Below are 16,154 nucleotides of genomic sequence, written 5' to 3'. Positions count from 1 at the left end.
GCTCGTCCAACTACGTCCGTGTTCAAGACGGTTCGGTCTGGTCATCCACCCTCGTGCATCGCTCTTCCAACAACCTCCGTGCTGCAGACCGTTCGGTATGGTCGTCCTCCCTTGTCAAGCGCTCGTCCAACTACGTCCGTGCTGAAGAGCGTTCGGTCTGGTGGTCCTCCCTTGTCTAGCGGTCGTCCAACTACGTCCGTGCTGAAGAGCGTTCGGTCTGGTGGTCCTCCCTTGTCTAGCGCTCGTCCAACTACGTCCGTGTTCAAGACGGTTCGGTCTGGTCGTCCACCCTCGTGCATCGCTCTTCCAACAACCTCCGTGCAATAGACCGTTCGGTCTGGTCGTCCTGTATCGTTGTATATAAGACGTCCAAGAAGGAAATTGTAATATAACCAAAACATTGTAATACATCCAAAACAGTTCCTGGTCATTAACAAAATAGTTCCTGCTCATTGTAATACATCCAAAACAGTTCCTGGTCATTGACAAAATAGTTCCTGCTCATTGTAATACATCCAAAACATTGTAATACATCCAAAACCATACATAGTTGGCATCATTGTAATACATCCAAAACCATACATAGTTGGCATCATTGTCATTCATTAAATTACATAGCAGTAAAACAATTAACCTTGTTCCTTAGACTATTACATAACCAAAGTTCCTTAAACTTGGCATCATTGTCATTTATACACACATCTATAGTTCAGCTTCCTCATCATTCATACTCACTTCAGATAATTGCGATGATGGCATGATTGGTTCTTGGGTTGCTTTTAGGCAACGACTCCTGTTGTGCCCAACCTCCCTACATATCCCGCATCTCTTCCGCAAACCACCCTTGCTCACTCATGAATCATCCTTTCTGATCTCCCACTGCTCCAGTCTTCTTTTCCTTTTAGGTCTTCCAGGCATAACCTTTTTCCTAGGAGGCATGACATCCGGATATGGTGTTAGGTCCCACATGTTGTTGCCGTTGATGGGATATACGATTGATGCATAGGTTTCTTCATAGGTGGACTTTAGAAAGCAAGCCGGAATGAACTGCTGGCCATCAATATTAAGAAACTTCATTGCGGCAAGGGAGTGACAACATGGAATTCCTGTGATGCTCCATCTCCTGCACGAGCATGAGAACTCGTCTATGTTTACAACAAATTTTTCTCCACTTTGGGAGACGTGTCTTACTTCAAACAGTTTGTGTGCTGACCAGCTATAAAGAAATAAAAAATTTAAACAACACATTTAAGTGTCTGACATAAAGTTTACCAAGGAATGAATAAACATTTATGAAGTTATGAAGAAAGTTACCTAGGTATCCAATTCTTGGTTGCTTGGGATTCCTTTGTAAATCTGGCCTGGATCTTTGGACAAATTGGTCCTGAAAATGATTGTATCTTAGACCTGTTTTTTGCCCATCTTTGCATTATGTATACCCTAATTTCTTCCAGCATTGTTATGATTGGTTTAGTCCTGGTGTGAACCAAGACACTGTTGAAAGCCTCACTGATATTGTTGACCAATGTGTCACATTTTGGTGTTGGACTGAATCTGGACCTTGACCAATATCTACAACAGATGATATATACACATGTTAAAACTGCAACTAATATGGACAAACATAAAATAATATAGAAAGGGCAAAAATAATTAATACAAATTGTCAACCTTGGAGGGATGGCAATCAAATGCTTGAATGCGTCTTCATTTATATCTTTAATGTTTCTCATCTCCCTTTCCCAGTTTTGTGGATGAGTGGCAGTAGCTGCCCTCCACATCAGCTGTTTCAGATTTTTACCAGGAAACTTTTTCCTAAAGTTTGAATATAAGTGTCTGACACAAAATCTCTGGTCAACACCTGGGAGTATCTGTTGTATGGCTGGTAGTAGACCCTGTGGTGTTAACATAAATGATTTATCACCATATCAAATTAATGAACCAATATACGAAAGAAGCAATTTAAATATGATTATTACCTTTTGTTGGTCGGAGACAAAAGTAATTGAAGAACACACTTCTCCACCACCAAGATCATCAATCAAAAGTTCCAAAAACCACATCCATGAATCTTTGTTTTCGACTTCTACCACCGCATATGCAATGGGCAACATTTGATCATTTCCATCCCTCCCAACAGCCGTCAGCAGCTCACCACCATACTTCCCTTTCAAAAAGGCTCCATCTAATCCAATTATTGGCCTACAGTAGACAAAACTGTCTTTGCATGCCTTCAGACAACAGTAAAATCTCTTGAAAATTAACTCACCCTCATTATTCTCAACATGGACCTTAACTGTAGATCCTGGATTTCTTTCCAACAACTCATGCGCATAATCATATATCCTCTTATATTGTTCATTAAAGGACCCATCAATTTCATTAGAAGCAATAGCTTTGGCTCTATAAGCCATAGACCTTGATATACCTATGTTCCACTTCCTTTGAACTTTTTCACGAATATCAACACCCTTCATCTTAGGATTTTCCTGAACTGTTTTCACCAACTTTTTGCTCAACCACTTGGCGTCAACTAACTTCAGGTTGAACTCCCTGCTGCATGTATGAATGTCTTTTTTAGTTCTCAGCTGCCATGATTTTACAGCCTCCATATAACCAAAGTATATGGTCCATGGGCATTCTCCTTTTGCAAACTTTATATTCCTCCCATTTTCCAAGGCATACCCTTTTACAGCATCTAAAATATCTTGCTTTTCTGCAAAAAAAGTCCCAACTTCCCATGTAAAGTCTACCATACTTTTTGGCATACAAAAAATACCAAACCTCCCATAACCTTCACTGTCATTAACCTCTTCATCACTATCTGTTGCACTAAAAAATTCCTCAGATTTCCACTCAAAATCTGACAATCCTCTATCGTCATGATCATCACATTCAACATTGACATTATCACGGTCATCATCACTATCATAAAGACTTTCTACTTCTACTTCTACTTCGACATTACAATCTACATCACCATCTATATCACATTCAACACTCACATCTACTAGGCCCTCTAAGCACTCATTAATTCCATGTACATCACCTTCTTCAGTAGATGTACTCCAACTACAAAGATAAACTTCATCCTCCACGACTCCTTCACACACATTCAACTCTTGCTCTTCTTCAACCTCATGCAACTCTTGTACGTGACCATGACCTTCAACCTCTACTTCAACAGCACCACCATCTTCTTCACCCTCGTTCACCTCTTGTAAGTCACCATCAACTACATCATTTACTTCAACACCGTCACCATCTTCTTCACAAACATTGACCTCTTGTAAGTCACCATCAACTACACCATTTACTTCAACACCCTCACCATCTTCTTCACAAACATTCACCTCTTGTAAGTCACCATCACCTTCACCATTTACTTTAACAGAATCACCATCTTCTTCAACCTCTTTTTGTACTGTACCATTACCTTCAACTTCTCCTTCATCATTAGTAATGTCTTCAAGCATATGAATGACTTCGGGATATACATGGACAACGTATAAGTGAACTTCACCATTAAGCCTAGCTAAGTTAGCCATATGCATGGCACCTCTGTCATCAATCAATTGTTCAAACCTATTTTCCAACACTAAACCCCCTCCTAAACAGTACCATAAATCTTTAAAATTCTCATATCCTAAACTTTTGACTACATTGACAACCACAAAAAAACTCCACGTGTCAGGGTCAAAGGACAAAGTTGTTGTCTCCCCTTCATACTTTAGGGTACTATCATTAATGAACTTTCCTCCATGGTGGAACACACACACAATAGCGTCCTCCATTACGCACAACACAACATAAATATATCTACAGACCTATTATGAAAACATATCACGACAAAAAAAATATATATTAAAACAGGCACAGATATCAAATAACTTTAAACATACGCACTCAAACAAAGTCAAATAACTTTAAACATACATGGGGGACCACCAAAATGCAATCAAAACCAGAGACCAAACCATACATCAATGGGGGACCACCACCGAATATTGTAGTTTCGATTGAATAAAAACGAATACAATAAAGCACAAACACTTACCTTCCTTTAGATGAACCTCCACTGACCACGTGCTTCAGCTTCTTGCTTCCAACAACAAAAGGACCCACAGACACCGCCCACTGCATGCACTCTGCCGCTTCAGCTCGAACTTACGATCGCGATTTTTGGCCACTCACGCGAACCCTAATAATAAAAACCCTCAAATTCTTTCCCCAATCTCAGTTGCCCTTTAATTTTTTCAAATTTCCTACTTTGCCCTTACCCAAAACTGAATAAACATACGTGCATACCAATTATTTAATACAATAATCGTTTTAAATGCCACGTCTGCACTCAACCATGCCACCTAACCAATACCGTAACGGCCGTTTGTCCAAATTAACGGCAGGCCTGTAATTGATTCAATTTTACAAAAACAAGGACTCAATTGATACGCCGAAAATGAAGAGGACCTATTTGAAATTCATGACCAAAATAGGGACCTACAGAGACATTAAACCAAATTAGAATATGGCTAATGCCAAACAGCACCAAAAAAAACATTCTGCACCATTAATATGACTGAAAATTGGTGGTTTCAGTGTCAAAATTGATTGGCAGTGACTCAAATGTGTAAGTGACACTTCAAACAGTTTGAAATCATCATATGGAATATGTGCTGACTGTTCAATAGCAAAGAAAGGAACCACAACAGAAAATCAATAGTCCACTTGCCAAGGTCAAGCAAATTCAATGGTTTTGATAGTGATTTTGCTCATAAACTGAAAAATGACCAAATGAACAGTGCACACAAGTTTGAAATGGTGAAATAAACTTTTCCTAATGTTCACAATGCACAGAAACAAGGGGAGGCAGCAATTGGCAGTGACAGTTGCGATTTATGCAGAATAAATGCACAAAAACTGCACCAGAATTAGAAAGTTGGCAAAAAAAAATTGGAAACTGTAGTGGTGAAAATGAACAGCAGTGATTCAAAGGTTCAAATGCCACTTCATACAAGTTTGTATCATGATGGAACCCTCTCCTAGCATTAAGCACGCAAGAAGAAGCTTCAAAACAAATGCACAGCGGAATAAGATTTGGTGCAGTGAAATGGATGCACAGAAAAGTGTTTGATGAAAGTTTGGATGAAGATGTGGTGTGTGTATGATGCCTCCAAGCTCAGAAGGCCTTCGTACTAAGGAAGGAAGCTAGAGGGGAGTATCTGAATTCGAAATTCAGAGGTGACTAAGGGATATAAGAGGCTGAGCAAACAATTCTGCAGCATTTCATTACATCCAAAAGTGACCCAATACAAAGAAAAGGCCCTCTTATTTATAGGTGAAGAGGAGCCTAATTTCTGATTTTAATTCCCTCCTAAATTCAAATTATTCAGATTTATTTTGATCTAGCAAATTCCATGCCTCATTCCAGCTCAGCCAGCAAGGTGTATGCTTCCTTCCAAATCAGCCAATTCACGTGGAAAATGCTGGTGCATGCCGTAAGCACCTCCTTTTTGGCTCCTTTGCTTGGTTCTATTGATTTAACTTCTTGGATGGCTCAATCATAGTCTCCAAGATTTATTAGTTCCTACAAAACAAAGTATAAGTATATTAAAGAAAATCCTACTAAGACTTAGAGAAGAAAAATCAAGAAAGAGTCTTTAACAATCCATCTTCACTTCCCTTTCTTAGCCTTAGCTTAAGTTGATACTCCTTTGAATGGAATGCCCTAAATGGGTTTCCATCATATCATCAAATGGAATATGTTGAAACACTTAAACAGCCACAGCAAAGTCCATATCAGTTTTGACTGGTGTACTTTCAAATTTAACCAAATTTGATGACTAAAACTGTGATTTGATACAAAGGCTGGAAAATTACCATTTGAACAGTAACAACAAATTTGAAATGGTCAAATGTATGTGCACAAACGTTCAAACAACCCAGAAGCACACAGAGTCTCAATATCACTCTTAAAAGTTGCCAAATTATGTTGAAAATTAGTGAAAACTGCAGCAGTTTGGAAAATAATAGAAGCAAAGCAGGATTGATCAAATAAGTGATTATGAATGTCTTAAATCTAGATCTAGCTTCAGAAATTAAGCTAGGAAATAGAAAATGGCCTAAACATGGCAAAGATTCTAGCACGGTGCAAAGCTTTAGACATAGCAAATCTGGACAAACTTTGGAAAACTGTGACAACACTGTTTTATTGAAATTTGAATATACTCACATATGATTTTCACAAAGCAGTGGTTAATCTAAGTTGATACAACTTGAAACATGTTTAGAAACTTCAAATAAATGTGCACCAAGATTTAGACACAGAAAATCTGGTCAGAAACAATTTGAACCATATGAACCGAGAATTAAATTTTAATGCAAAATTTGAAACCAGATTGTGATGAACTCTGATAACAGTTGAAAAACTGTTATTTTCATGCTTAAAATTGATACTAAAAGCAACCTTTAACACTTAAAAACTAGCTTAAAATCATGCTTTTGGTCATATTTTTAGAAATAAGACAGCTGGACAGGTTTATGCTTGATTTCAGTGTTTTATGTAGGTTTTAAGGTGAATTTGGTGAAAGAAGTGAAGCAAGCACATACTTTTCCACCCGTTGGAGGAAGATGTTGGATGCTAAGGCTACCTTCTCATCTTTCTAGGGTTCTATCTTTCATTCTTTCATTATTATTCATCTAGTTTCAGCATGAATATGGTCAACTAAACCTTGTATTGTTGTTGGGGAATCAATGTAATCTTGTGAAACTCTCATATATGGAATTAGTGTTTAAACATCTTATTTGAGATACATGCTTTCTTTCATCATTAGTTAGGGTTTTTCCTCTTTGCTCAAAGCATGCATAGTTTAACTCATTCAATGTCATGATTATTGATTTTTTCGATATGGGAACGTACGGGGAAATCTAGATCCGAGGAATTTCTCCCAATAGCATATTGCCTAGACATAGGAATATGAGGGTTGGTTGCCGTTAAGCTTCTGCACTTCAGAATTAATTATTAGGGATGCTAGGAATTGTATGAACTCGTAATTAAGGATAGGCCTTCTTGCAAGGTGATTTAGAGAGTGACATTAACATTGATGAAAAGATTGATGAATTCCTAAAGTATATTAGAGTGGATAAGATGAAATTGATTTCCCCAACAATATACTCATCCATATAATTCATTCCGTGTTTGTGTTCCTTTTTGCCATTGATCAAACTCATGCATACATGTTTAATTATTGTCTTTCGCATTGAAAACCTACAATCAATCGTTCACAAGTCTTAAATAATCAACAAATCAGATAACTATCTAGGCCGTGAGTCCTTTGGGAGAACGATACTTGGTCTTATCGAGTTTATTACTTGATACGATTCGGTCACACTTGCCGAGGGATAAATAAGTTTGTGGTGCTGTTTTTCGGTGTTCATAAATTTTTCATCAAGGCGCGTGGGTGGTCCATTCGCCACGATCTTCGTACCACGGTGGTCACCCGGCCGAGACGATTCTGGAACTCCGGTGGTGGCAGCGGCGGCGACGGCAGCGGTGGAGGCAACAACAGCGGTGGTGACTACAACGACAGTGGTAGTGATGGGTGCCGGAGACCGTGGAGTTGACTGGAACTATTCCTGTGCTCTAGATACCATATGAGAAATAGAGAAGATTGAGAGAAAATATCCCTTGTGTGTTTAGCATACACATAGGGTAGTTTATTTATATTGTAAGATATGGGCCAATGCCCTTAATACAGAATAGACTAAGCCCAAATAACAGAAACACACATCTTAACATCTAACAAAAGAAATTAAAACTCAATCACCGAGTGCACCTCACAGCTCGTGAAATCAGCGTCTTCTCCCTTCCAAAATCCTTTGTGTTGCTTCTCTAATGACTGAGCCAATCAAAATCCATCACCGTTGCTGCTTGCTGCTAGACGAACATGAGTTGTGTGCTCCCCACTTCTTCACCGTGCAGCCTGCTTTTCTCCGTGGCAGCTACAACAACCCTTAAATGAAGGATAAATCACCTCCTCGGCTCATTCCAGCAGCGTGTGTTTCTCCCATGTCGTGACAACACCTCCCTTTCTTCATCTCCGCGATGAATTATTTTAAGCCAAAAACTCTTGAACTTAGGTGGCAGCTGGACCTCTCGCTCAAGGTCGTGTGTCACTATTTTATGAGGGTAGGGCTGCACAAAAAAAAAAAACCTAGGGTGCCAACCCACCCCCTCTTTTGGACTTAGTCAATTTTTGCCAAAAATTAGCCTAATCTACAAAAGTTAGTCAAAAAATCCTAAATCACTAAATTATAATATAACTAATTCTAAAATGTCTATTGGAGAGTCTTGAATTATTTGGCAGTCTTCCTAATGTCCCCAAAATATTATCCAAAATTTTTCCTGTAATTAATAATGCAAATAATTAGCCTCAGACAATCTAAATTAATTAAAATTAGAATTTCTGGTCAAATTAAGCACAATTAGTAAAAATGGGGAAATATTGGACATTCAAGCAAAATTCCCTAATTAAATATGGCACAATAAGCTAAGTGAAGTCAAGAAAATATTGACTCATCACGGGGACTCAATGTTTGAAGTATTCTATTTGTGTGATTATTGATTAACTTTGACTTGATTGTTATCTTTTTATCTTTTTATTTTATCTTTTTATCATTTTATCTTTTTATCTTTTTAGTTTACCTTTTATATTTTTTTGCTAACAAATATTTTCTAGGGTTTTGTGCCGAATGCTTGCAGGATGCAATATGGACAAGAATTTAACTATATGGACACTCAATTCTACTAAAGTAATTGCAACCATTGGAGGGAATCTCACTCAAGCATGGATCAAAGTCAATTTTGGCAAGCTGTCGAACAATTTGAGAACCAACCACAACAACAATGGCAGCAACAAAGCTCTCGATCAATGGCAAAGTTGGATGACGTCTTTCAACAATTTATGCAAGAGTCCATCTCCACTCAGAAAAGCATTGAAGCATCATGTAAAAGGATGGAGATGTAGATTGGCACTTCATTGAGAGATTGAATGATTTTGGGGTTGAAACTAAAGTTAACCCTAGGGAGGAATGTCAAGCCATGATATTTGGAAGTGACAAGACTTTAGATGAGAAAGAGATAGAAAGAAAAGAAAAAGAAGAGTTGAGTGAGAAAGATAAAGATGTAGAAAAAGAAAGAGAAGTGGTTGAGAGAGAAGAGAGAAAGAAAATTTGTGTGAAGATGAAGAAAGTGAGTGGAAAAAGAGAAAGGAAAAAGAAAGTGAGAGAAAAGAAAAGGAGGACGAGAGAAGCTCCATGCTGGGAGTCAATATTAAGCACTGTTACGCTGGTGAATGAAGAGCTCCACGCTAATCTCAATTTACTGATTTCTCATTGCCTTTTCATTTGGTTTTGTGCACCTTTAGATTGAAGCTTGGGTTCAGTTGTTGTCACGTTCATTTACACATTCCATAAATTTATGGAATTCTTGTTTTACTTGTGCACGGGGTTACACGAGGAATGGAGGGCCCCTTACTTTCATTTTGCACGCGTCTAGGGAGCACCAAACACAATGATTGATTGAAGAAAGTCTTCAAGCTGCAGCTGCCACATCCAACACTCTTTGGGACAACACACGGTGTGGGGGCTGATTCCAGTAGCATGTCGGAGAAGCACGTTGAGGAGTGTGAGCTGCTGCACGGAGAGATGAAGCACTTGGTGTCACGGCCTGGAGGGAGCACACGGTGCTAGTGATAACAGTTGAAAAACTGTTATTTTTATACATAAAATTGACTTCAATTACAACCTTTATGACTTAGAAATTAGCTTGAACTCATGATTTTGTTGAATTATTTGAAATAACAGAGTTGGACAGGTTTTATGCTTGATTTCCTTATTTTTGCAGGTTTTTAGATGAAATTGATGAAAGAAGTGAAAAGGGATAGAGATGGAATCAGAAAAGGACACAAAATGTGCAAAAGAAGAGAAAACGCAAGTACCGTTCAGCGCCAATTACCGTTGAGTGGCACTCTCAAAGACCCGTTGGCACCGTTGAGGGGAAGAAGTGGTCACGCGTTAGTACCACTGAGCGGCACTTTTCTGGGCTTGGGCCTACTTTTCTGTTATTTCTAGAATATTATATAAGCTTTAGGACGTTCTAGGGTTTGTATCTTGGGTTGGGACAAAGCAAAAACTCACTCTTTCACCCCTTGGAGGAGGATTTTGGATGCTAAGGCTCCTTTCTCAACTTTCTAGGGTTCTATCCTTCACTTTTCCATTGTATATCATCTAGTTTCACCATGTATATGGTGAACTAAACTTATTTTGTTGTTGGAGAATCAATGTAATCCTTAGAAACTCTCTTGTATGGAATTTGTTCTTCAAGATCATTTTTATGATGCATGCTTTCTTTCATTAATAGTTAGGGTTTTTCCTCTTTGCTCAAAGCATGCATTGTTTAACTCATTCGATGTTAAGATTATTAGTTTTTTCGAAATTGACACATACGGGGAAATCTAGATCTGGGGAATCTCTCCCATCAGTATATTACAAACCTAGACATAGGAGTATGATAGTTGGTTGCCTTTAAGCTTCTATTCACTATAATGCATGATTAATTGCTAGGGAGACAAGACATTGTAAACTAGTGATTATGATTAGGCTTTCTTCGCCGAGACATCGGGTTTAAAGTAATTTAGAAAGTGGCATTAACATTAATGAAAAGAATGATGAATTCCTAAATACAAGAGAGTGGATAGGATGAAATTGATAAACCCCAACAACATATTCATCCACATACTTCAATTCACGTGTTTTGTTTCTTCTTGCTCATTGATCATCATATGCATGCATATTTACTTTTCAGTCTTTTGCATTTGAAACTTAGAACAATTTGTTCACAAGTCTTAATTAATCAATAAATCACATAATTGTCTAGGCCGTGAGTCTCTTGGGAAACGATACTTGGTCTTACCAAGATTATTACTTGATACGATTCCGTTACACTTGTCGTGGGGTAAACAGCTAGTAGGCGCTTATTCACTTTTCTTTTTAGTAGCACCCACGGTGCATTCATTTTCTTGGAAGGAGAGCACGGAGCTTGTAAAAAATTCTCGGTTTTGGCTTTTATCAAAAGGAGGATGTGTTGTTTCGTTTTGCCTTAGGAGATTAATTTTTTCATTTGGCTTGTGCTTACTTGGAGAAATGAAGAAGGCGCTAACTTCATTGGGGGAAGCGTGCACACGTTGTGCTTGAAGAGAAGAGCACGTTTCTTTTCTCTCTTTTTTTTAATGTGCAGCACGGTGAAAGAGTTGTAGAGGAGGATGATGATTTAATCTTGGGAGTATGCACGGTCATGTCAAGACAAAAGGAGAGCATGGAGTTTCATTTTCTTTGCATTTAGTAAAGCACACATCTGCCACGTCCTGGATCCACATGCTTGATTGATATTGGTGGTGAGATAGCGGTGATTTATTTTGCTTGAGCACGCGTATTGATGGGCCACGACAGCTCATCACATTTTGGCACAATTTTCGGGGACCAACGGTTCGCTCTTAGGTCTTTTGTTGTGTTAGTGTGTTGTGTGTGTGTTAGTTATGTTTTGTCTTGTATGTTTGAGTATGTGTGTTTTGTTTGCTTAGGTTGTTTTGTGTGTTTGAAATTTTTGTGCTATCGTTCCATGGTTGTAGGGTATTGTGACTTAGTGTATGACTAGGGGCGATCCTAGACCCATACCACTCTTTGATCCTGAGATTGATAGGAATTTTCATAGGTTAGCTAGGAATTCTAGAAATTTATCTTTAGAGTCTTTTTTTGAATCAGTTCCATTAGATACTCTGCATCCTACTGCTGATTCTAAATCCACTGCTCAATACTTTGTGTATACTACATTTGATTCTGCATCTGTCTCTTCATCTCCATCAACATCTACATCTTCACATTTTAATCACACTGAGAACAATATGACACAACCTCCACCTCCCAAGAGGACTCTTAGGGAGATGGCTGCATTTGATTTCACTTATGAAAGCTTGTGCATCCAATATTCTAATGAGGACGTGCCGTATGTTCTCAAAACCGGACTAATCCATTTGTTGCCCAAGTTTCATGGCCTTTCAGGTGAGTGCCCACGTAAGCATATGAAGGAATTCCATATTGTTTGTTCATCCATGAGGCCTCTAGATGTTCCCGAAGATCACATCTTTTTGAAGGCATTCCCTCATTGACTAGAAGGAGTATCAAAGGATTGGTTGTATTACTTGGCGCCTAGATCCATCACCAGCTGGGATGATCTGAAGAGGTTGTTCTTGGAGAAATTTTTACCAGCATCTCGGACCATAGCTATCAGAAAAGACATTTCTAGGATTAGGCAGCTCGGTGGAGAGAGCTTGTATGAGTATTGGGACAGATTCAAGAAGCTATGTGCAAGTTGCCCTCACCATCAGATATCCGAGCAACTCCTTCTCTAGTGTTTCTATGAAGGATTGGACAACATGGAGAGGAGTATGATTGACAGTGCCAATGGTGGAGCGCTTGGTGACATGACGCCTGTTGAAGCTAGGCATTTGATTGAGAAGATGACTTCTAACTCCCAGCAGTTCAGTGCGAAAAATGATGTTGTTGTGGTAAAGGGAGTTCATAATGTTGCTACCCACTCTTCATCATCTACAGATAAGAAATTGGAACGCAAGCTTGATGCTATTGTGAGTTTGGTGACACAGTTGGCATCCAATCAGAGATTGGCACCTCCATCTGCTTCTATTGCACGGCTGTGTGCTATTTGTCCTTCTAGTGAGCATTACACTGATGCATGTCCTTCTCTACAGCAACCTAGTGCCCATGATGCACCTCAAGCTTATGCTACAAACATTTACAACAATAGGCAGCAACATCAACATCAACCACAACAACAACAAAACTATGACTTGTCCAGCAACAAGTATAACCCAGGGTGGAGACATCACCCTAATCTCAGATAGAACAATGCTCCACATCAAAAGCAGCAACCACCTCATTTTCAGAATGCTACAGGTCCTAATAGATATGTTCTTCCTCTTGTTCAGAGATTTTAAAGGCAATAGCAAGAGATTCCTGCCTAGCCAGCTTCCCAACCTTCCACTTCTTCTTCCGAGCTTACCTTAGAGGAGTTGGTGAAGCAGATGATTATTCAAAACATGGAATTTCAGTAGGAAACAAGGGCCTCAATCCAGGAGACAAAAGCTTCCATCTAGAGCTTGACTAATCAGATGGGACAGATGACCACACAACTAAATCAAGCACAGCCACAAAATTCGGACAGTTTGCCTTCTCAGACTCCTAGAAATGAAAATGTTAGTGCCACCACCCTCAGATCAGGGAAGCCAATTGTTGTGCCCACTGTGCCACCACCTACACCTACACCTGTTGCCTCTCAGAGAAAGGAGGACCAGGTAGGTCCTACTAGGACATTTGAGGCAGGTGGACCTTCTTCCTCTTCTGGTGGTTCTTCTTCTTCTACAGGTGGACTTTCTTCTTCCACCACCACCACCATCAGTGCATCTCCTAATATACAACACCGACCTATCCCACTTCCATTTCCTCCTAAATTAATTCCAAGCAAAAATATGGAAGAGGTGGATAAGGAGATATTGGAGACCTTCAGGAAAGTAGAGGTGAACATACCTCTACTCGATGCCATAAAGCAGATTCCCAGATATGCCAAATTCCTAAAGGAGCTATGCACCAATAAAAGGAAGATGAAGGGAAACGAAAGAGTGAGCATGGGCAGAAATGTATCTACACTGATAGGTAAAGCTGTACCTCAGATTCCTGAAAAATGCAAAGACCCAGGTACGTTCTACATTCTGTGCATTATTGGAAATAACAAATTTGAGAATGCCATGCTTGATTTGGGTGCTTCCATAAATGTCATGCCTCTGTCAATCTTTAAATCTCTTTCTCTTGGAACTTTGCTACCAACGAGTGTGGTAATAAAGTTAGCAAATAAGAGTGTTGCCCATCTCACTAGTTACATAGAGGATGTTTTAGTTAGGGTTGGGGAACTCTTTTTTCCTGCTGATTTTTACATTCTTGAAATGGAGGAAGGATTTTCCCGTGGGTCTACCCCAATTATCTTAGGGAGACCATTTTTGAAAACTTCACGAACTAAAATTGGTGTCTATGCTGGTACATTGTCAATGGAGTTTGGCGACATTACTATTCGTTCTAATATTCTTGATGCCATGAAACATCCATCTGAGGACCAGTCAGTGTTTCGTGCTGAGATACTTGATTATACGGTTGATGAGCATGTTTCTACTTCTCACTCTTTGCATGATAAGAACCACTCTTTGCATCACATGTGAATGCTTCTTTCCATGCACTAAACATGAATTTGAGATTGTTGTTGATTTTGAGTCTAAAGTTAAACCTCATTCATGTTCTAAAAGTGTATTTGAGGTCCAGCCTGATACATTGGAATTGGGTGTTGTACCCTCGCATTTAAATTCTGTGGACTTGGAATGCACTAACCTGATTGTAGGAGGTACGCATAAATTTGACCAACAAGCGCCCAAAGTTGAATTAAAAGGTACATGCACAGACAAAAGATTCAAGGACAAAGGGAACAGGCTGGACCCGCTCATCAACAATCCCTCCTTGGTAGATGCAGTTGTGAAAGAGACTTTTCTTCTCAATCAAGCTTGGAACCGTCCACCTTGACTCAAGGAGTTCTCTTTTCTCCTTCCCTCCTCACTATTATTGCACTTGTCTATATCTTTTGACTGTTCTAATTGTTAATCCTATGATTGTGACACATTGAGGACATTGTGTAGTTTAAGTGTGGTTTATTAGGGGAGATTTTTCTTTGTTTAGGTCTTGTTTTCTAGGTAGTTTTTGTAGTGTCTTGTATACAGTTTTTCATGTTTCTCTTACTTTCTGGATTTTGTTGAAGTTGTAGACTCGTCTTTCACTTCACTTGATTGATACTTATGGTTTGAAATTCTTGTTTTTCTTTGCTTGAGAGGTTGAGTTGATTGTGACACAAATGCCCTGTGTGAGAATTTGAGCCACTTAATGTCTTTCTTGTGTGTGATATGTCTCTTGATTGCTTGCACATATGCCTTGGCTTAACTCTTTTTGATGATTCGTGATTGATATGCATGTTTGTAAGTAATAAAGGAAATTTTGTTCTTGAGCCTCTCTAGCCAAATAAGCTTACCTTGTTTTACTCCTTTGATAACCCCTATTGAGCCTATACTTTCCCCATTTCTTTGTTTTGAAGCTCATATACTAGCCCTAAGTGAAAAAACCATGATTACCTTAACCTTAGGGAATTTTGGACCTTTGGAAATGTTTTAGGAACAAGTGTGGTCTCTTTGGGGATTATGATGAATTGGCTAGTTAGTTCCTCTTCTTGTTTTGTTTTTGTAAATATGTTGTGTATCTTGCCTCTTGCAGTTGAGTCCTAAGAGAGAAAAGAAAAAGAGCCAAGATGAGAACAGAAAAGAAAATACAAAACAAAAATGACAAAAATAAAAAATTTGTGAATAATGGAGTCAAGAAGAGGATTGAATTAGAGGTTTGGGTGTGCTTAACTATGTTTACACTTGTTCCCCATTGCTCCTCTATTTCTTTTGGTTTGTAGCTTCTCATCCATATTTATCCTCCCTTATCCTTGGCCCCATAACATCCATAAAAGTCCTTTTAATTTGAACATGCATATGCTTTTTAGTGTTGATATTAGAGGCGTGCCAAGTCTGTGTGTGTTTGCTTTCTTGAGTGCATTGAGTTGACATTATTTACCCTAGACACTTGAGCGAAACATTGATAGTGCATCTATGAAGTTTTGTTACTTTTGATTCACCTCTCGAGCTGATTAATCATTTTACAATGCTTGAAATTGCTTGGATGATTTCTGTGAGTATCTACTTTCTTTGATTTTGTGTTGGGCACTGTCTACTTCCTTTCTTGGTCAAGATTCCTTGAGAACTGTGTAATTATGTTTCTGTCCTTGTTTGTTTTGGTTTTCCGTGGGCTGAGTTTGTGTCACTTCCCTTATCTCCTTTGAGAATGCCATGCTTGATTTGGGTGCTTCCATAAATGTCATGCCTCTGTCAATCTTTAAATCTCCTTCTCTTGGAACTTTGCTACCAACGGGTATGGTAATACAGTTGAAA

The 16,154-nt window shown here is 38.9% G+C and overlaps 2 protein-coding genes and 1 non-coding gene across 4 annotated transcripts; 1 reads left to right on the top strand and 2 right to left on the bottom strand.

Annotated features, from left to right (window-relative positions):
- Positions 1–837: 837 nt before the first annotated feature.
- LOC128196545 (uncharacterized) lies at positions 838–1,862 on the bottom strand. 2 transcript variants are annotated; one of them, XM_052877868.1, is made up of 3 exons: positions 1,672–1,862; positions 1,315–1,572; positions 838–1,216 (listed from the first exon to the last, which is right to left on the bottom strand). In XM_052877868.1, exons 1-3 carry the CDS (start codon positions 1,779–1,781, stop codon positions 853–855), a joined length of 732 nt encoding a protein of 243 aa, XP_052733828.1. In that variant the 5' UTR covers positions 1,782–1,862; the 3' UTR covers positions 838–852. The 2 variants fall into 2 exon arrangements, with proteins under 2 accessions (XP_052733828.1, XP_052733829.1); XM_052877869.1 differs by having other exon boundaries at positions 838–1,123.
- A 10,475-nt stretch (positions 1,863–12,337) lies between these two features.
- Positions 12,338–12,445, bottom strand: LOC128196831 (small nucleolar RNA R71). The gene has a single exon (XR_008249237.1). It is a non-coding gene; the product is annotated as a small nucleolar RNA R71 (small nucleolar RNA).
- A 799-nt stretch (positions 12,446–13,244) lies between these two features.
- LOC108320267 (uncharacterized) lies at positions 13,245–14,342 on the top strand. The gene has a single exon (XM_017551650.1). It carries the CDS (start codon positions 13,245–13,247, stop codon positions 14,340–14,342), a length of 1,098 nt encoding a protein of 365 aa, XP_017407139.1.
- The last annotated feature ends 1,812 nt before the right edge of the window (positions 14,343–16,154 follow it).

The sequence above is a fragment of the Vigna angularis genome, chromosome 5 (assembly GCF_016808095.1).
Source record: "Vigna angularis cultivar LongXiaoDou No.4 chromosome 5, ASM1680809v1, whole genome shotgun sequence".
NCBI lineage: Eukaryota > Viridiplantae > Streptophyta > Magnoliopsida > Fabales > Fabaceae > Vigna > Vigna angularis.
This window is presented reverse-complemented; position numbering and strand designations above follow the sequence as displayed.

Coding starts and splice junctions, on each gene's coding strand:
- LOC128196545 (XM_052877868.1), bottom strand. CDS start 1,781: ATGTGGAGGGCAGCTACTGCCACTCATCCACAAAACTGGGAAAGGGAG. Junction 1,573..1,671: donor TTGATTGCCATCCCTCCAAG/GTTGACAATTTG, acceptor CATCTGTTGTAG/ATATTGGTCAAGGTCCAGAT. Junction 1,217..1,314: donor ACCAAGAATTGGATACCTAG/GTAACTTTCTTC, acceptor ATTTCTTTATAG/CTGGTCAGCACACAAACTGT.
- LOC108320267 (XM_017551650.1), top strand. CDS start 13,245: ATGGGACAGATGACCACACAACTAAATCAAGCACAGCCACAAAATTCG.